Source organism: Cladophialophora bantiana (genome assembly GCF_000835475.1).
Source record: "Cladophialophora bantiana CBS 173.52 unplaced genomic scaffold supercont1.16, whole genome shotgun sequence".
Classification (NCBI taxonomy): Eukaryota; Fungi; Ascomycota; class Eurotiomycetes; order Chaetothyriales; family Herpotrichiellaceae; genus Cladophialophora; species Cladophialophora bantiana.
The window spans coordinates 23,981-44,023 of record NW_015971590.1 but is presented as its reverse complement, the minus strand read 5'-3'; the positions used below and the strand labels follow the sequence as shown (position 1 = coordinate 44,023).

The 20,043-nt window shown below is 50.4% G+C and overlaps 8 protein-coding genes across 8 annotated transcripts; 6 read left to right on the top strand and 2 right to left on the bottom strand.

Moving 5' to 3' along the window:
• Window positions 1-1,264: 1,264 nt before the first annotated feature.
• Window positions 1,265-1,741, top strand: Z519_09597 (uncharacterized protein; the record flags this gene model as incomplete). Its single annotated transcript, XM_016767318.1, has 1 exon — window positions 1,265-1,741. The coding sequence occupies one exon, from the start codon at window positions 1,265-1,267 to the stop codon at window positions 1,739-1,741; it is 477 nt and encodes a 158-aa protein (XP_016616110.1).
• Window positions 1,742-1,854: 113 nt separating this feature from the next.
• On the top strand, window positions 1,855-2,475 carry Z519_09596 (uncharacterized protein; the record flags this gene model as incomplete). The annotated part of the gene is made up of 1 exon (XM_016767317.1): window positions 1,855-2,475. One exon carries the CDS (start codon window positions 1,855-1,857, stop codon window positions 2,473-2,475), a length of 621 nt encoding a protein of 206 aa, XP_016616109.1.
• A 1,230-nt stretch (window positions 2,476-3,705) lies between these two features.
• On the top strand, window positions 3,706-4,816 carry Z519_09595 (uncharacterized protein; the record flags this gene model as incomplete). Its single annotated transcript, XM_016767316.1, has 2 exons — window positions 3,706-3,737; window positions 3,811-4,816. 2 exons carry the CDS (start codon window positions 3,706-3,708, stop codon window positions 4,814-4,816), a joined length of 1,038 nt encoding a protein of 345 aa, XP_016616108.1.
• A 688-nt stretch (window positions 4,817-5,504) lies between these two features.
• Window positions 5,505-9,596, bottom strand: Z519_09594 (uncharacterized protein; the record flags this gene model as incomplete). The annotated part of the gene is made up of 2 exons (XM_016767315.1): window positions 5,505-9,266; window positions 9,333-9,596. The coding sequence occupies 2 exons, from the start codon at window positions 9,594-9,596 to the stop codon at window positions 5,505-5,507; spliced, it is 4,026 nt and encodes a 1,341-aa protein (XP_016616107.1).
• A 570-nt stretch (window positions 9,597-10,166) lies between these two features.
• On the top strand, window positions 10,167-11,360 carry Z519_09593 (uncharacterized protein; the record flags this gene model as incomplete). Its single annotated transcript, XM_016767314.1, has 1 exon — window positions 10,167-11,360. The coding sequence occupies one exon, from the start codon at window positions 10,167-10,169 to the stop codon at window positions 11,358-11,360; it is 1,194 nt and encodes a 397-aa protein (XP_016616106.1).
• A 751-nt stretch (window positions 11,361-12,111) lies between these two features.
• On the top strand, window positions 12,112-13,543 carry Z519_09592 (uncharacterized protein; the record flags this gene model as incomplete). Its single annotated transcript, XM_016767313.1, has 3 exons — window positions 12,112-12,643; window positions 12,723-13,049; window positions 13,176-13,543. The coding sequence occupies 3 exons, from the start codon at window positions 12,112-12,114 to the stop codon at window positions 13,541-13,543; spliced, it is 1,227 nt and encodes a 408-aa protein (XP_016616105.1).
• A 47-nt stretch (window positions 13,544-13,590) lies between these two features.
• Z519_09591 (uncharacterized protein) lies at window positions 13,591-15,647 on the bottom strand (the record flags this gene model as incomplete). Its single annotated transcript, XM_016767312.1, has 2 exons — window positions 13,591-15,338; window positions 15,395-15,647. The coding sequence occupies 2 exons, from the start codon at window positions 15,645-15,647 to the stop codon at window positions 13,591-13,593; spliced, it is 2,001 nt and encodes a 666-aa protein (XP_016616104.1).
• Window positions 15,648-15,993: 346 nt separating this feature from the next.
• Z519_09590 (uncharacterized protein) lies at window positions 15,994-19,875 on the top strand (the record flags this gene model as incomplete). The annotated part of the gene is made up of 2 exons (XM_016767311.1): window positions 15,994-19,580; window positions 19,635-19,875. 2 exons carry the CDS (start codon window positions 15,994-15,996, stop codon window positions 19,873-19,875), a joined length of 3,828 nt encoding a protein of 1,275 aa, XP_016616103.1.
• Window positions 19,876-20,043: the final 168 nt, after the last annotated feature.

Below are 20,043 nucleotides of genomic sequence, written 5' to 3'. Positions count from 1 at the left end.
ATGTGCCTACCACCAAGACAATGAGACACCGGGTTGATTGATCACCCAGCGAGCCAACTCGCGTAAGCCAGGGTGAATGCCAGGTACAGGGCGGCGTCACCCTCGTCCCAAAAGAGGAGCGAGTGATGTCGAATTATCCTGCTCGCCTTGTTGAGCCAGGCGAGCTTTAGGGGCAAACTTTACCTTCGCTTGGCGGGAAAGGCGACATAAATCGACCCTCGGCCGACCTGCGCCCGCTTATAGACATCCTTCATCTCCAAACCCACCTCGAAGGATCAATTCACCTCTCACCTTTAACTCACCCACGACCCTCCTCTTCTCTGCTCGACAATGACTTGTGCTCCAGCGCCAGACTATGATTGTCCGTTAATGCATACTTAAAAAGGTTGTCATTGTTTTTTGGGCCTTCAGGCGGATTCACCGTCCCTGTACCCCCGACGTTCTTTCCCACTCTTTCCAATCCCCCTCTTATCTACAACATGGGTCTCCCTCCCTGTAATACGAAGGCAGAAGATCTCCCCCTGGTACAGGGTTGGCTCATCCTAGCTCGACTTTGGCTCAATGTCCTATTGCGCCACAACTCACCCCCTCCTCATGAGCAGGGTGTGGTATGGTGGCAGTGGAAGGAGGTTAGCGGTGGCCATGAAAAAAGATGCGGAAGTAACTTCCACTAGAGTGCAGATACTGTCACTTGAAACTGCGCTCATACGAAGTACTATGCGCAGTCTTCTTCGAATAGAAAGCAGAAACCCCGGGGCGCCTCTGTAAGTACTTGCCTTCTTCACACTCTTCAGTTCTCCTTTCTCTCTGTCATATCTCTGTATGAAAAGGGTATATCAGTTCCATATTATAGCCATTCTGCGGTGCGAATTCCATCTCTCAATGCTACTCTATGTCTTTCCTCGGAGCTGTTCTCCCGAGGAACCCCGCCTCTCCTTGCCGCCTTCATCTTTCAGACCCTCTATATCCCATTCTTTCACCTTTATACCAGGGAACAGGCTCAGGTACAACGCACGACACTAACGAAACACTACTCTCTGGGGGAAACCTTCGCGCGTAATATAAGCATCGAGGATCATGGCCTCATGAGTATAAAAGTAGCTGCTCTGTCCGACCTACGGAGCACTATCTCGAGAATCCCTCCCTGAATGTCCACGAAGTCAGCGACTTCGTTTCGGACCTGTTTCCCTGGTGGGACCCGTCAACGTTGGAATACTATCCTTGGAAGAAGTCGCAATCATGGAGGTCGAAAATCCTTTCCAGTATGAAGTCAACCGAGCCAAGCACGGGGATTGTCGTGGGCGTCATGGATTCATTTGCTAATGAAGCCGTACATCTGATCGGCTTTCTTCGGAATGTCCACAGGTACCAGCTACCAATAGCTATTGCCTACGTTGGAGATGCGGATCTCAAGCCACAGACTCGGGAGTTCTTAATGAAACAGGGTAATGATATCATTTTTATCGACCTTGCGAATATCTTCGATCAGCATCTCGTTCACCTGGAAGGATACGCGATCAAACCGTTTGCGCTGCTAGCTAGTCCCTATCCACGAACGATTCTAATGGACGCCGACGCTGTCTTCTTCTCAAACCCGGATAAATTGTTCGATGAGTACCCGAGTCTACGGGATACAGGAGCACTGTTCTTCCACGATAGAAATATCAATTCGGAACCCGACCGACATGACTGGCTCGGACGCCAGCTGAAGCAGCCGGCCGATACCCTTCCGCCTGCTTGAATGAGAGCTCCTTCTTCAATCGACGTTATTCCAGCGAAGAAGTCGATGCCGCCGTCGTTTGTATCAATAAGTCTAGAATTGGACTATATATGGCTGTGATATTTACGTGCTGGATGAATACCAAGGAAGTGCGAAACACGTCAACGTTCAAGATCTGGCACGGTGACAAGGAGTCGTACTGGCTGTCCACCGAGTTAATGGGCGTACCTTACTCCTTTGAGACTTGGTACGCGGCACGGATGTGTCAGTCGCAGGAAATTGGGATTCAATTATTTCTCGATGACGACGATGAATGGAAGAAGCAGCACCCTGAACCGCTGAAAGAACCGCAGAACGTGTTTAATCACACGGGAAGCCCTCCCCCAGAGCGCAGCTCTTGTACATTACATATAGCTCACTCGGACGCCTGGGGTACCGAGCCCCTATGGGCCAACAGTGCGCTATGGTACAACAAAGGAAACAAGCAACATGGTATAAGCAATTGGACACACTGGTATCTTGGTGAACCAGTCCATGCTGTTCTTGGAGCATATTCTGATCAAAACTCTGACGGGTCTGGAGATGACAAGGATGACACGGCAAAGGAACAACAAGGAGTGGAACGGAAGATATGGCCACCCAGCCCGAGTGGTTATTCATGGATTGACCCCTCGATTACAAGACATGTTTCAGGCGGGATCTGCCTCGGTGGGGGCATTTGTCTGTTGATTTCCGGAATAGGCTGGAGAGAATGATGTATGAAGTTAGGAGGGTTGAGATTGAGTACCAGACGGAACTGCGAGTATAACGAAGACCCAGCAATAATGATTGCCTAATTGTTTGACTTATTAGAGGGGTTCCTATTACGTATGAAAGGGGCTTTGGATTATCATAGAGCCTTGGTGCTATTCAGGGGGAAATGCTTTGTAACCTTGACAGGATAAAAGAAGAGGACAAAAGAAAACGTGAGACGCCAGCATGAACTTGCTGAATTGCCAAATCCTGAATAATGCGATGTTGATAACGGGGCTTGTTTCGAATTTATAACCCCGATCCACCGAGTATACGTCCGAACAGGAGCACACGGTACATTATTCGGCTGACTTCCGCAACTCCAAAATCTAGGTTATGAGATGCCAATTGTTGTGGAATGCTCTCTGGCAGAGAGTTCTGTTATGGTGAAGATTTACCTATCTACGGCTGTGCGGTGGATAATGTTGAGAGCAAGGTGGCGCAGATACATATCTAGTGGAAGCGGGTGTAGCCGATCGCTACGGGAGCCGGATTTAGGCCAACGATGTGTTTGCTCAGGGAGTGCTCAGGGGGCCCTCAGCCGTGTTCAGCTAATGGCTCAAGTTCAAGCTCAGGTTAAAGCGGCCTTCGCTCATTCCCCAGGATCAAACCAAATATGGCAATGGGATTTTTTGTTTCGCGAGTAATATAGGTATTCAACAGTGCATTGATTCAAGCATTCATCTGTCCTGTCTCGCTCTCTATCGTCCCTTGACAATTCTGGCGTCTGCCAGGTGTAAACATACACAAAGAAGGCCGGGGTTCCGAGTCAAGGCCTGCGCCAACGGACGCTTGAAGAGCCTCTGTGTTCAAAGTATGCATGATCTCGGGGTTCTCAACAAGGCTGAGAAGAATTTGCGCCTCTTCGTGGCGGACCTGCCGCATAGCATGTGATCCCGCACTCCCTCCAACAAGCAGCCGTGTCAGAGTATGTGATGTTGCAGTCCGTTGACTCCTCGCATCTCCTAGATCGTGCTATAAGACGACAAAATCCCTGGCCAATCGAATATGGGAGACAAGGTTACACCGGTTTTGCCGCGCTCCGACTTCCCGCCGAGCCGCATGGGACCATATAAGTTTTGTGCCGAATTTCCCACCTCGCAATGTGAACATCATGGGAACAGCGGGAGCTGAGGAATAATTACCCGGTAGGTTTAAGCGGCCATGCTTCAGAGTTGTAGCAGGCTGGAACTATGAGAAGCGTACACCTGATTTTGATGCTGAGGTCGGTTCATCTCCCCTTCTCGCAAATGTCTGGCCCCAATCATTGTTCCTCGCTGCTCACGACATGGATCTAGAGCATACCGCTTCGTGAAAGCGATATTAAAATACCTCGCTGCAGTGAATCTTACCCCAGTACCGGTGTCAGGTCACCCGATTTATACTAGCTCCCAGGATGTATCTGTGATTGTACCGACGATTGACCCCGATCCGTCGACATTTCAAGATGCGCTGTTGACGTGGTATGATAATGGTCCACGAGAAATCATCATTGTCACGACCCACGCCTACCTTAGCCAGGTCAGAGACCTTGTCGATGATGCTTTAAAAAATGTTTCAGGGAAGTCCGGGAAGCAAAGCGGAGAAGTTGTCAAGGCCGTTGCCATTCCTCAGGTTAATATTTTCAGTACTATGCGCGCCAGTAAGAGGAAACAGCTCGCTCACGGCATTTCCCAAACTAGTGGCAGGATAGTGGTACTCTGCGATGACGACGTCTTTTGGCCGACTAGCGACGTCAACCATCATGGCTTCTTAAGCCGTGTGCTGGCGTGCTTTGAGGACGCTCGTGTGGGCGGCGTGGGCACATTACAGCGTGCCCGACCCCCAACAGTTGACGCCCAAGCACACAGCACATTTGAACCTGAACCTAGTTATGGTCAGGCCACGTCTCCTCCCAACTCGGTCACCTGTACCATCGCCGAGGAGCTGGCGGCCTGGCGCCTGTGCCAGCGAAACTTCAGCATAGCCGGCACCCAATTCCTCGATGGTAGTGTGACCTGCCTCTCCGGCCGCACCGCCGCCTATCGTGCTTCGGTTCTCAAGGACGAAGCATTCCTTCGACAGTTCACTCATGACCTTTGGAGGGGAAAGCAACCCTTGGATTCTGGCGACGACACATTTATTACGCGGTGGCTCTATTCCCACGGCTGGCGTGCGAGGATTCAAATGGACTCCGAGGCAAGGATCGAGACGACGGTCGCCAAAGATTGGCGGAAGTTCGGCAAGCAAATGCTAAGATGGACGAGGAATTCCAGGCGGAGTTACCTCAGGTGCTTATTCGGTATACCGAGTATTTGGAGGTAAGCTGCAACTACACAGGGTTCTTGTGCCGACTCCGGTTCACACATGTGTTGATGTCCTTCGGCTTCTTGAGTTGGTCTTCGGAATCGTGCCAGTTCTGATTTTGGGTTGCGATGAATCACAGGCGCTACCCGTACCTCACATTCGTCATGCTGGAAGCTCTGTTTCAGCCTGTGGTTGCGTGCTGGACGTGGTACCTCTGCCTGCGGGCATTTTACTCAGAAACCACAACAACGAGGTATGGTTTTTCGCTCGAGCCCCTCACAGCTTCCGTGGGGCAAACATCCTCCCTAGAGCCCTGGTTTGATATTTCTGCACAGGTCGTGTCTCGTGCTAGCCGAGATAGCCTATCATTTTGGCAGGACATATACTTTGCAGTACTTTGGTGGAAGGTCATTCACTCCAGGGAAGCTATGGATATCTTGCCTCACAGATTTGGCGAGAACACCAATCAACCTGTACACATTTTGGACTCTGGACAAAGTAAGTGTATCTGACGGCTTGCTGCCCAACCATTGGGTCGGGACTCGTCCATGACGGGTGTTCTTGACTGACATAGAAGCAGGAAGAATGGGGCTCTCGTGAACTTTCAGAAGGGAGCATAGTGGAATAGTCTCCAGTCTGCTCGATATTGAGAGGCTTGAAAGTTGACTCTGCTGAAGGGCCACTGGCGAAGGTCGACCATGCGTGGTCATCTGATATCACGTAGCCTTTCCGGCCGATTGTCGAAAATTATCCCACTTGTATCTCTTTCGATATTGCTGGAAACGAACGCTAAAATCTTTTTCGAGAGGATGTCATGCACACAATCTTGGCCAGCAATATCGGAGAGGACCTGCTTCAGCTCTTTTGAGAGATGAGACCTTTTGGATGCGTTATCGGCGCCATCATCTTCCCTGTATAGTGTCAAAAGGTTGTTCATCACTATTGCCTTGTCAAGGTTGCGAGTAGTTCTCTCGATAAGGTGATTCGATGTCGCGTCCTTGTGTTGATCATTAGCTTCTTCCAGCAGAAGTAAAGGCTGCTCCGCTTGCTTGTCTGTTTGGAATTGAAGATCAGAGTCGCAAGATCCATTTGTATCAGACTGTGACAAATACCATCCGTTTACAGAAGCCAAATTGACCTTTGACCGGAGAGTAAGGATGTTGTTCGGGCCCAGGGCCCCGGATCTTCCCGTCCAAGCTATCCTAAATTTTTTTGCCGCCGCTTCCCATTCCCGCAGCCCTGCATAAGCAATTCCAGCGTTGTGTTGTATCGACAAGGCGGACAGGTGATTTGCACCAAAGACTTGCACCCAGGCTTCATAAACCAGATTGAGAAGTTCAAGAGCTTCTGCGTAATGACCCTGATAGATCTCGAGGCAAGCAATTGCATTCTGCGTCACCATTATCGACGGATGACTTCCTGGTAGCGACCTTTGCTTGGTGTCCAGAGCACCTTCAAATAGGGTCTGAGCGAGGTCAAATCTGCCAAGTCGCATGTAGACAGAACCGAGACTGTTTTGGGCCCGTCCGATATCCGAATGAGGGTCTTTTAGTACTTTGGTTCGGTGTTCCAAGACGTCCTTGCACATTTCTTCTGCTTCTTCCAGGCGCTCCTGCTGTTCCAGAACGAGAGCAAGGTTGTGCATGGTAGTGAGTGTCTGTGGCTTGGATGGACCTATAAGTCTAGATCTTCCCTCCCACGCTTGTCGATAAACCGTTTCTGCTTCTTCGAATCGGCATTGGTACTCATAGACCGATCCGAGGTTATGTAAAGTTCGTAGGCATTCTGGGTGGGAAGGGTCTAGTATCTTGCCGTATGCTTCAAGCACTCGGGTGTAAGATTTCTCGGCTTCGTGCAACCGTCCCTGCATGTCATGGACGGCGGCGAGTCCGTCAACAGCCCGGAGCGTATTAGTACTTTCGCCGCCATGGAGTGATGCCCAAGCGTTGAAGACCGTCTTGTAAGTCGACTCGGACTCTGACAAGGCTCCAAGGCTCCTCTGTAGCAACGCCAGATTTTCGTAGATTCGAATCTCCTCATTGTTGTGGAGTTTTGGAGCGGGAAATCGATGTCTCAGGTCACTGTATAGGTCAAGGGCTTCCTGTAGTTGGTCTTGGATACGGTAGATGCGTATGAGAGAGGCTGTGACTTCCCACAACTGAAGTTGAACTTCCTCATTGCTTGGTTCGAGCTGCTCGAGGATCATCCTGCACCGGTGGAACAGCTTCGACGCCTCATTGTTTCGACCTTGCAACGCAAGCACTGCAGCAAGTAAGTGAGTTGCATTGGAGTATTGCGAGCTCAGTTCTCCGTGGTCCAAAATCGCATTCTCTGCCATCTTTTGTAAGAGATTGACCAGATATTCTCGGAGCCAGCCATGCTGGCTTGAACCTCCACCATTTTCGGTCTTGCTTCCAGCGATGTTCTCCGACCAGCCATTTAAATATGACTGCAACAGAAGTATATTGCCACTGGTGGTCTCATTCTGTGATCTCACAGCTCTTGCGTGGTTCAGCCAAATGAGAGCTTGTGGTGACTCCCTGAAAGCCTGCAGCTTTGCCAGCAAAGGGATTCCGAGCTGCCCAGAAGAAACAAAATGAGATATCCATTTCAAAGTGCTGTATTCATAGAATCCAAAGCGATTCGGATTCCAACCCTCGTTTGTGCGTGTCTTCAACTTCAGACCGCGGCCCTGAGATAACAAATAGTCGAGACAGCGTTCTGCAGCCCAACAATGCGCTGCTTTCTCCTCGGCGAAGAAGGCCTCACAGTCGGCAGGAACTTCTGCTGAGCTATCACAAAATGTTCCTTGGGTGAGAAAAAACTCCTTGACACTCAGATGAACGAATTGCAGGCACAGAGACTCGGGGTCACCGTTGGACTTAAGAAGTGCTAACTCAACGAATGGACCACATATTTCAGGCACAAGCTTCTCAAACAGGCGTGTGTTGCTTTGTGCGCCAGTGGAGTCAAGGGCTACGGCCTCTTCTAAACCATTAACGCTCAATGGCCTCAAACTGCAAGATAACCAGGTGAATATTTTCCGAGACAGCTCAAATTTCCGACGCTGCTTCTTGAGCTTCCCAGCGATATTGGAAAGTATGTTGAGGTACAGCTCCGTTAATCCATCAGGGTTGCTATCGAGAACTGAGCTGACATCAGAAAGGCTGGGTAGTTGCAACAGGAATTCGGTCATCATGCGGGTCCAGATGAACAGACCGTTATTAGCTTTAGTCAGCGATTTGGTGATGGCTGCCTCAGTCGTTGTATCCGAAATGCCGTGGTGCTCGGTGATTTGTTTAACACAAGTCGGCACTATCTTTGCAATATCTGCATCGATGTTCTCGGAAGACATGACAATTTTTTGGACACCTGAAAGAATCTTTGCAACCTCGATCTGAGGGCGACTGGCCACACATATTTTGAGGTAATCTGAGCCTGAGGACCCGCTGATAAGACGATTAACCTGATGTAATATTTCCCGCCATTCAGGTGATTCGTCAAGTGCATCCACGAATAGATAGACATAGGCTGAGGTGGTTGTCCAGTGCAATATTAGGTGGCTGAGGAGCTCTTCAAGCTCTTCCAATGTAGCCAGTCGGGCAAAACGGCGGTTGAACGCTCCCATGACAATATCTAGGACTCTCTGATTTTGGATTTGCCCGTGTATCAGCTGTTGAATCAATGCGCGGTGGAGGGCAAGAGCGGTAGAGCCGGATTCTGCAGAAGCTTTATTGTCGCAGAAGAAATATGCGATTCTGTCTTCGTAATTATTATGTTGTGTGGACGCTTGAATCTTGCCCACGAGATATGCCATCATTACGGTCTTCCCACTTCCCAATTTACCGGTGACCCAGACCGATCTTGACTTCTGATGTCCAAGAAAGGATCTAATAGCAGGATTAGCATCAATCCAGCTGCAGGTGCCTTCATGTCGAAGGTCGCGAGCACGGCTTAAGCGAAGTCGATAATCCGCGTCATCAGCACTCAGCCATTCGAATAAGTTGTGCCAGTCGCTCGAGACATTGGCCTTGTGAGTTAAGTCCAGTTCGTGCAGCGCATAGTTGCGAAAGGTGGCGCTCTGAAGCTCGTGATTCGATCGCGCCTCAAGCTCAAGATTTGACATCTCGTAAACAATACTGTTGATAATACGATTCAAACTGGACCGTAGCTCGGCATTGAACGCCACATTGACACTCTTGGACGTGTGAGAAGCAGACCTAGAAAACTTCTCCTTGAGTTTCCCCAAAGCTGAGGACTGGGAGATTTTCGGATTATAATCTTGCAAGTAATATGCAACAGTGATAAAGAATTCTAGCATAGCGGCGTAGACATTAGCGAGTGCATCTTGCAACGTCTTGGATTCAGGATGTAGCTCCGCATATGTCCTCATACGTGGCAAGGAGTCAGTGATGCGCTTGATCATGTCAGCAATTTCGTCGTAGAAGTCGGCGAATTTACGGAGCAACTAAGGAGTCAGTTTTCGGTAGGGGAAGGTAGCAGGCGAGCACTCAACAATGCACATCATTCTAACCGAACCCCATATTGGCGACAGGATGGTGGTGTTCATTTGGGCAAGGGCGTCGATTGCCGGAAAGTACTCGCCGAGGTATGAGATGAATGGCTTCAAAGCTGTTGTCGCCCGTCTCGAATGGCTTCGGCCGGCGTGACAAACATCGAGGTCGGTGACCACCGCAAGTGCAACCTCTAGTGAAGTTGTTTCAAACATTGATTTCATTTTGGCATCAAGCTGTTTCCATTGTGGGAGAGCTTGGACGCGTTTCCTTGCTCGATTCATGGGAGATCTTGTAAAGGGAGTTAAACAATGTTCTGCGTTCACTTTCTGGGTAACCTTGCGGTAGACTTACAGTTGCTGTGCTGGCAGCTTCGTAAAGTCGGCAACGGAAGTCAAGTTTTCTGAAATTACGGGTAACACTTGGCTGGACATCTTCGCTCGCACACGGGTTTTCTAAAGAAAAAGGAAGAACGAGGATGAGGCTGAGTGAAAAAACATAGCTTGCGCTTTAACGGTTGTCTTAAAAGGCGGACGAAAACAACTCAAACCACGTTCTCGTGTTGTAGAGAGCAGCGCTTTTGGCTCGACGTCATGAGCAACCCTAATCCAGGCCAGCGGTGAGAAATAAGCTGAGGCCGTGGCAGAGGCATTGTGTGTCTATAAGAGAACATCAGATATCTTGCTAGGCAACAAAGGACGAAATCAACTGAAGTTGGGTAGGTTTATTTGGGCTACGGCAGGTTATTCTGCATGCTATAGCGGTTCTTTTGATCCGCCCGAATTAACAACAACCAAAGTCGCCGCCCTTTGCGTCCGTCAACTTCGTTATATGCGAAATTTAAGCCATCGAGAATGGACGAAGATGCCTTCGTAAAGACATATGGAGTGGCGATCAAATATAGCACATGTCATGGTAGCATTCCAACAATTACCCAATTTCCAAACATTGTCCCTCCGTCCACTGGCGCCTACCGCCTAGCAGGCCCGCAGGCATGGACGTCTGGGTTCTTTGCTGGCCTCCTGTGGCAGTGGTATTCTTGGTCCCTTGACCATCCACTGCTGGTTCCATCCACAGAACTGGAAACTTTGGCACGAACTTGGACGATTCCGCTTGCAGTGTCTGCCCAGAAGAGTAGTCACGATGTTGGCTTTTTGATCAACAACACATTTGGTGCAGACTATGAGCTGACGGGGAATAAAGCAGCATTACCTACCTTGATTGCCGCGGCAGAGAACCTACTGGGACGCTTTAGCGACCGAACAGGCTTCACGAGGAGCTGGGATTGCATGGGACCATATCAAGATCCCAACAAAACTTTCTTGGTCATCATAGACAACATGATGAATCTCGAACTCTTGTTCCATGTCTCCAAAATAACAGGGAAGCAAGAGTTCGCCGAAGCCGCTATTAAGCATGCTCGAAACGTCGCTCAAAAGCAGATCCGACCAGATGGAAGCGTCTGGCATTTACTTGTGTGCGATCCTCACTCCGATCAGATCTTAGAGCGTACAACCTGGCAAGGTATCTCAGACGACAGCACGTGGAGTCGCGGTCAAGCATGGGGTATCTATGGCTTCGCTGCTGCCTATCGGTGGACAGGAATTACGCTCTTCCAAGAGAAATCGATTCAGATGGCCGAGTATTTCTTGAGCCGTTTGCCGAAGGACGGGATCCCACCTTGGGATTTTGATGCGCCGGAACCTGCTGTAAAAGACACTTCTGCCGCGACAATTGCTGCTAGTGGCATGCTTTATCTAATTTCGACAGCAAGGCCAGACCAGTCAGCTCTCAGCAAATACCTTCTTAGAGCTAAAGAACTGGTATACAATACGCTAGCATATGCACGGTCCAAACCGTCCTCGTTCACTGAGAAAAATGGACATCTCCAGATTCACGACCTAGGATTCGAGTCTATATTGATGCATGCCACACCAAACTTGAGTCAAAGACCTCCTGAGCAGATCTTCGATGTCGGAGTGGTGTATGCCGACTACTATCTTGTCGAGGCTCTTCAGAGACTCGAGAGACTTTGTGGCGGGGGCTAAGCCCGCGATGAAATATCGCAATGATTAGAGATGATGAACAGCAACGAAGAGCTGTAATAACAGGTACAAGGGGTGATGACTATCCCATAGATGCCAACTCCAGCGTCGCAGCGGCTCGGCGTCTGGGGACATGACGAGCGATACGAGTCTAGATTGCCCGATTACCCGATCAGCGGCTTTTTTGGACAAGTTTGCCATGTATATATTGTTGAGCGAAGCGAAACAGGACAAACTGTACCTGCACAAGCAGAAGGGGAACACTCGTGCCATGCCCCACTCATGGTAGAATGCTCTCTCTCTTTACGCCGACTTGGCGAGGGGCTTCCCCATGGCGATCTTTATACGCGGTCGGTCTATTGCTCCTTCCAGCTGACAAAGCGTGATCGACAATCCATTCCACTTGGGTGCTCAGGGTGCTCTCCTGGTGATGGCTCATGGTTGCAGAGAACACAACTCGGCTACCACATCTACCCAGAGGCAGGAAGCAATGCTACAGACGGCAGCCTTCCCGACATCTCTGACTAACCTGTGCGTATGCAGGAACCAAATACAAGCCTCTTGCATGGGATGAAGGACATAGAAGGTAAGGTATGATGAATTGAAGCCGTTGGCATGACGATCACAAGGCTCAGAGATGGCCCGATGATTCGTCTATAAAAGCGTCAAAGCGACATGCGTATTGTCGAATTCGCTGCAAGCCAAATCATCCTGATGTTATAGCAAGTCTCGTTAGCAAAACTACCCGGACAAGATGTCTTGGATAAAGCCTTACCAGATCTCCATCTCCGACTCCCGCATCCAAGAGCTCAACTCCAAGCTTGACAACGCCAGATATCCCAATGAACTTGGCTCTGCAGGATGGGACATGGGTGTCCCTTTATCGGACATCCAGCGACTCACAAAATTCTGGCGGCGTGAGTTCAGCTGGCGAAAAGCTGAGGCAAAGCTCAACGAGCTGCCTCATTTCATCACTCCAATCCAGTGCGAAGGCTATGAGTCCCTGAAGATCCATTTCCTACACAAGAAAAGCGCAGTCAAGGGGGCGATCCCACTGCTTTTTGTCCATGGCTGGCCGGGGAACTTCCTGGAGGTCACCAAAATCATTGATCTCCTGTCCAGCCACACTCAGGGTCGAGTGTCATTTCATGTCGTCGCGCCGTCGCTGCCGAATTTTGGATTCTCAGAAGGCACGGAGAAGCGTGGATTCTCGGTTGAGCAGTACGCAGAGACGTTGCATAAGCTGATGCTGAGGCTAGGGTATGATCAATATGTTACTCAAGGCGGTAAGTTCAACTGTATGGCACTAAGCCTACAAACCCGGTCGTTGGAAAATACAGACAAGATTGACTGTTGGGTATATAGGCGACTGGGGTTACCATATTGCTCGCGCCCTCTCGGCCCTCTATCCACAACACTGCAGAGCCACGCACTTCAACATGGACGTAGGCACGCGACCTTCTCTCTTCACGCACCCATGCCTTTTCATCTCCTCCCTCTTTCACCGACTCACCCAGCGAGAGAAACAAGGTATCTCGCGCACCGCATGGTTCGACAGAGAAGGTTTCGGCTATAACCTCCTTCAATCCACGAAGCCACAGACAATAGGCTACGCGTTGGCCGATAGCCCTGTGGCCTTGTTGGCGTGGATCTATGAGAAACTGCACGACTGGACGGATGGGTACCCTTGGAGTGAGCATTCCCCATCCCCATGACGAACGGATCCTCTGACATCGCACCGGGACCGTCACGAGACCACCCGTTGTCTGGCTCAATGATTATAATAGGATGGGCTAATGACAAGCTTGCTACTCTTAGCCGACGACGGAATCTGCACCTGGCTGAGCATCTACTACTTCAGCACCGCTGGCCCCGCATCCTCCTGCCGCATATACTACGAGATGGGCCGCTCGGGCTCCTGGGGAACCCGTCTGTCCCGAGACCAACTCAGAGCATACCAGAGCAATGGGGTGAAGGTCGGGATCAGCCATTTTCCACGTGATATTCACGTCCTGCGGAGCTCGTGGACGAGGACGGTCGGCGACGTCGTGTTTGAGAGGGATCATGAAAGGCTAGGACATTTCGCGGCGTGGGAACGTCCCGAAGATATTGTGGGTGATGTTCGAGAGATGTTTGGACGGGGTGGCGGTGCGTATGGGGTTGTGCAAGGGAGGAATGGATATTAATTGAATTAATAGGACTTTTGAAGTCTTTCGGCACATGGGGAGGTCTCCTACTTCAGCTCTTCAATCCTCGACATCCCGCCTGCCATGCCACGCGTTCCGCTCGGTCCAGCCTGATCATCATCGTCGTCATCCTCATCTAGCTCATCCTTGGGCATCCGCAATCCCATCATTCCCATCAGATTGCCACCTGGCCCGGCCTTGCCAGCCTGGGCCTTCAGACTCTCCAATAGATTCCTGGCCAGGTTGACGTCGATTTCGTTGTCGATGTCGTCGTCCGAGGACAACTCGTAGGCCTCGTCTTCGTCAGCATTCTGCTTCTCAACTTTTGGGGTGTAATTTTTGATCGCTTTCTGTTTGCCGGCGGACGAGGACGATCCGAGGTCCAAGGCGCCATGCGCTCGAAGCTCTGCCTCCATCTGTTTCATGAATGTTTGCATGTCGGCGTCACCTTCTGCCTCTTCATCATCGTCCATTGTGTCCAAATCTCGAACTTGGCCCGTCCCAGTTACGGGCTGTCTCAACGCAGATCGATTGGCCGGGTCCTGGGCGCCTGGACCAAGTTTCCCCGTCATGATCTCCTTCATCACCTCTGGCGGCATGCCCATCATTTCCTGCATCATCTTGCTAAACTCGTCTTCACCGAAACTGGCCTCTTTGTCCTCGCCCTCGTCGTCCTCATCTTCATCATCTTCATCGAGCCCGTCATCATCGAAATCATTATCGCTGCCCTCGTCGAACAATCCCACGCCGTCTGGACCGGCTTTATCGTCGTTCAGAAACTCCTCAAATTGCTTCACAATTCTCTGGAGATTCTCTTGCGCAGCCTTATCGCCGAAGCCAGTTTTCTTGCTTTTGCCTCCGCTTTGTCCTTGGCCGCCACCGAGCTCATTCTCGAGATCGTCAAACCCGATATCAAGCCACTTCTCATCATCTTCCCGCTGACCCCATGTTGCTATTTCAGTTTCAGAGGGTAGGACTTCATCTCCAGAATCCAGGTCATCGAGGAGCATCTTCATTTCGCGCACCGCAGGCCGGTCTTGATGTTGAGGATCCGAGACTAGCATTTCAAATCCACAAGTGACTTTCATCCCCGTTTCGGCGCGAACATAGGCTTTTGGATCCGTTCCTGATGGCATCGCGTCCACGAATACAGCCGGTGCCGGGAATTCCTGTGACTTGATTTGCGCATATGCCACGCGAGGAAATTTGACGCTGACTGTCACGAAATCTTCAGGGGCGAAAACTACCTTGTCCTTGTTTTCCTTGTTCTGTAGTGGTTTTAGTGCGATTGGGTCTCTGAGATAGAATGCCTCTACCGCGGGCGCAATATAGGCTGGCTTGTGATGAATCAAATATGCAAGTTTCCGGGGTATTGTGATCAATGCATGATGCATGTTCTCTGAGATCTGGGCAGGATAGTTTCGAAGTCGAAAGAATGCTTCTTCCTCCATGCTTATCGAGTGCATCAACCTCTTTGGCTCATTCACGATGATTTCCCTGGCTTGCGAAAGAGACAATTTCTCCTCTGTTCGTTTCGAGCTTCTCGAAGCGTTCGCAGGCTTGATGATTTTCAACTGCCCATCATGGATCCAGACACGGTTCTCAGCGACATCGGGCTCCAGCCACGATGGCAATGTACCAGAGGCTTCGATGAGGAGGAACTCGCCGTCACTGTCGGTTACTTTGACCCATAGGTCATTGAATTTGTTCGTCAGCTCCCGCAGGAGCCAGACTATGACCCATTCATCTTCCACGGAGTCGCCATATTCCGTCTGCCCACGCAAAAAACTCAAACCTAACTCGTTGTTAGTCTATTCTCAGCTCCCCCTGTCAACTTCGTACAGACCTCACCATCCTCTTTATTCAGCTCAAGGGAGAACCCCTGGCGCTGCCATATATAGTCTTTCAAATATAGCCGATGGAGGTCTGTTGCATATTTTTGTACCTCCCGAAATCGCAGTCGCAATTCAGAGTCATGGCTTAGATCGAGTGAGGGCGAGATTATGTAGAGGGAGTATTCGATACAGTCGTCGGGCAAAGCAGGTTTCGGGATGGGATGAAAAGTAGAGCGGAACCAAGCGATGTCTTCTTCTGTCGTAGGCATACTGGGACGGCCTTCGCTGGTAAAAATTTATCAGGAGGCTTGCAAATGACTGCGTATGGTACTCGGTAGATGGCAACTCTTGGACTTGGTGGATTAACAGTCGAGAATCATTTGCCCTGCGAGATCAATGAGATCATTCTGCAGACGCCAAGCCTTCGCAGAACCGACTATTCCCTTTTCGGCTAAACAACAACAAGCAACAACCGCGAGATTCTGTGAGTCTGGAAAGCAACACCCTCCGCTTCGAAAACAAGAGAGTATGGTTAGTTGTTCGGCTTCATATTAATGCTCCTTGGACTCAAGGTGAACAGCTTAGTCACCGGGCGTTGAGCTAAGTCCACCCATCATGGCCAACTATATCAATACGCCGCAAGCGACCGATGCTTCGTACATTACCAATGGCCTGGATCGCCTTGGGGAGATTTCGCCCGAGAAGTCTTTTGCAGCGCCCCCGGAGAATCGTGATTTGATCAGTCAGATGAGAAACGCTAAAAGCCAGGGCGTCAACCTCCGTACCCCTCGAGCTGGCCTACGGGATCCATTGCGCCTGCTCCCAAATGGCAATCAGGTTCGCTCCGAGTTCACGCCGCTCATGCAGAGTGCCGCAAAGAAGAACATCGCGCGTCGCCTTTCGAACAAGAAGCCTGGTGCTCTAACGACTCCTTCCTACCTGAAAGATGGGAACACTCCTGGAGTCCCAAGACTCAGCGATATATCGCAGTTTGCGAGCGAACACACCGCCAGTTCGGCCGGAAACGCAATTGACAACACTCCAATGCCTCAGCAGATTAGCAGCAGCGCGCAAAGCACACCTCTCGCCCCACTACCTGGACGAGACACGGCTGGACTCGTTAATGATGGGAATATGATGACGTTGCGCGAGCAAGAAAGCATTATCGACAAGATTGAGAAAGAGAACTTTGGCTTGAAGATGAAGATACATTTCTTGGAAGAGGCTTTGTCAAAGCGAGGCAACGAATTCAATCAAGCGGCACTCAAAGAGAATACCGACTTAAAGGTCAATAAGATCAGTATGCAGCGCGAATTACACAAGTTCAAGAAAAACATTGCCCAAGCTGAGAAGGACGCGGAGGTCTACCGGTTGCAGCTTGAAGAATTCAAAGAACGAATCAGACGAAAACAGGTGGATGAAAGCGTCCGGGCCGAGCTTGAGACTCTCCGAACGGAGGTGAAAGCAAGGGAGAAGCAAATCAAGGCATTAGAAAACGAGAGAGATTCTGCAAAAGAGCAAGGGAAGACGATTGTCGAGAAGCTGAAAGATGAGATTGATGATCTCCGGGCAGAGCTCCGAGAGAAGGATCGGAAACTTGATGAGAGAGATGACCAAATTGATGTGCTAAAGGCGAAGGCAAGCAAGGAATCAAATGATGTTGCTGAAATCGAGGATGAACTGGAGTCTGCGCGACAAGAAATTGAAGATCTCAAGCAGGATCTCGAGAAAGCGAAGGTAGCAGCACAAGAGGCAAAGGAAAGCCAGGAAGAGGCTCTTGATGAAAAGCGCAAAGCAGAAGAAGACCTAGATGAGCTGCGTGACGAAATGGCCAATAAGTCCTTTACCACTAAAGGACTGAGCAGACAGCTTGAAGAGAAGGCAAACAAGCTTGAAGATGATTTACAAGACTTGCAAGAACGGCATAATGCCTTGCAAGTCGAGCTTGCACAGAAGTCGGATTCAGAACGGCAGTTGCGTGAGAAAGTCCGAGAAGTGGAACGGGAAGGAGGATCAGGCCTTCGAAAGCTGCAGCAAGACCTCGATCAGTCTCAGCAACAACGTGATACTTTCGAACGCAAACTGAACAACATGACCAAACAACTCGAGACTATCGAGAAAGAACTGCAAGTCAAAGTCGAAGAGAAAGATCTCCTGCAAACACGTCATGATGCCTTGACCAGGGAATCTGCGGAACTGCAGAAAGACCTCTCTAAAGCACAGAAATCAATTCAAGACCTCGAACACGCTCTCGATGTAGAGAGGCAACACTCCGCGCAGAATGAAACCGCCTTGAGATCGCAGCATAAGCAAGAGATCGATCTTTTGAACGACCAAATCGACGGACTGCACCGTGAAGTGCATTCCAAAGAGCGGGACCATGCAGCTGATCTGGAGGAGTGGGAAGCACAGAGACGGACACTTGAAGCAGCTTCGCGGAAAGCGGAGGAGAAAGCAAATGGGCTTCAACGCACTGTGGACAAGCTCCAAGACGCGCAAGGAACAATCAATGGCCGTGAAACGAAGCTGCAAGCGGCGCTCGAAAGCGAGAAGCAACGACATTACCAGGAGGAGCAGGTCCTTTCCAAGCAAATTGAGGAACTTCAACATGACCTCGCCAACAAACGAACCGCGTCGGACGAAAGTCGGCTGGAGCTCAACAACGCCAAAGAAGAGCTACGTATCTCGATCCGGGAACAAGCTGCACTGAAAGAGAAAGTGGCTGAGCTGGAAGAGGAAATCGAGGTGCTGCAGGCAGATATTGAGCAAGAGCACGAGTTTGCAGAGAAACAGCAACAGAAATACTCCACCCACGCTGACACCCAGATTCAACAGATGCGGCAAGAAAGGCAGTCTCTGCAGGCAGAGCTTGCGAGCCTCAGGAGTGAACTGCAAGATGCACGCATGGCTCTGGAAAGTGCCGAGCTCGAACGCGATGCCCTCGAGACCAAACTTCAAAATGCTTCGAAATCCAACGACGACACATTCGGCATCGACCAAGAGAAGCGAGAGCTGAAGCGCATCAAAGTCAAGTTGGAGAAGGATGTAGCGCGCTTGACAACGGAGCGCGACAATCTGCACGAAGCTAACCAAGCTTTGGAAGACGAGATCAATGCCGAACTTGAGCGATCAAGCGAGGAAGAGAATCGCTTGAACGCGGAGATAGATTCGCTCCGGAACCAGAAACTCCTCAATGCAGAGAACAGAGACCGCGAATTGGCCTCCGCAAAGAATAAGGTTGCTCGATTGGAGATTCGAATCAAAGATTTGGAGGGCATGCTGGACAATCAGTCGAAGATTGTGGCTTCACCAGCCGGAGATGTGTCAGGCCTCAGACACGATTTGGTTGAAGCAAGGAAAAATGAAACAGCGGCCACAAAAAGAGAAACAGACCTGAAAGCAGCCAACCGAGACTTGAAGATGCAGGTCAATGAACTCGAACGTGAGCTACATGAAGCCAAACTTGCCCAATACAAAGCCAAATCACCGTCACTCTCACCCCCTCCATCACACTCGAAAGAACTGGCAAAGCTTCGACAAGAACTCGTCGACACTCGAGCCGAAATCCAAGTTCTCAGCTCGGAAAATCGCGACTTGAAGCGCGCTGCCCGTCGAGCTTCTATCGACCAGGATCAGCTGATCACTCTGCAGACTCAGATCAAATCTCGAACTGCAGAAGTGGAATCATTGAGTGTGAAGGTTGCAGAGCAGAATGACCTTGTTGATGATCTGCGCGAGCAGCTAAATCGTCTCCGCGAAAAAGATGGGGAGACCCAACACCTCTCATCGAGCATCCGCAAACGCGATAGGCAGATTAGTGACTTGAAAGCACAACTCAAACGGTTGCGGGAGGAGCAGGAAGAAGCCAATGACTTGTCCATGCGACTCTCAGTTCGTGACGATGAAGCTCGTGAGATGAAACACCAGCTCCGACGTCTCCGGGAAGAGCGCAGCCTTGCCAACAAAAAGGCTGAAGCTGTGGAAAACGAGCTCGAGGCGCTACAGAGCAAGTATGAAGATATGCTAGAGCGGCTGACATCTGGCAAGTCAAGCAAAGACGAGATTCGGGCAAAGGAGATGAAGGGCCTGATCAAAGAGATTATGTGGTTGAAGGCCAAATGCAAACGGGAAGAACGCCTGCGCAAGGATCTTGCTTGGAGTAAAGCATTCCTGGAGCAGGGCGAGGCGGTGAGGGTCGAGTGGTATGCTCTTGCCTACTTGTGTTCTTCTGTGCCGTATACTGACCAATTTGATAGCAACCGGGTCGATCTGCATATATTGGGAGAAATGGGCGTGGCCCTTGATAGGCGCAAGTACGAGGTCAAGCTGAAACCGGTCCAGAAATTGCGTGCCGGTGTGCTTGCCGTAATCGCGGCCATTCGCATGAGCAAGATGGAAGCACAGTGGAGAGAAGCCAAACTGCTCGGTGAAGAGCTGAATTGGATACGAATCAGACAATCGAGGCAGCGTTCGACGAGACGTGTTTTGGAGGTTTGAGATGGATGCATTGGCTTCTCGGGACGATTATTGGTGTTGCATTGCAGCCTTTGCATGTTGTTGGCGTCGGTCATGGTTGGGCTTTGCATTTTTCGGCGTCTTCCTCAGGCTTACGACGGTATGACCTCTCTTCGGTTGGTTGGGTTTAACAGAGATGCTTTCTATCCG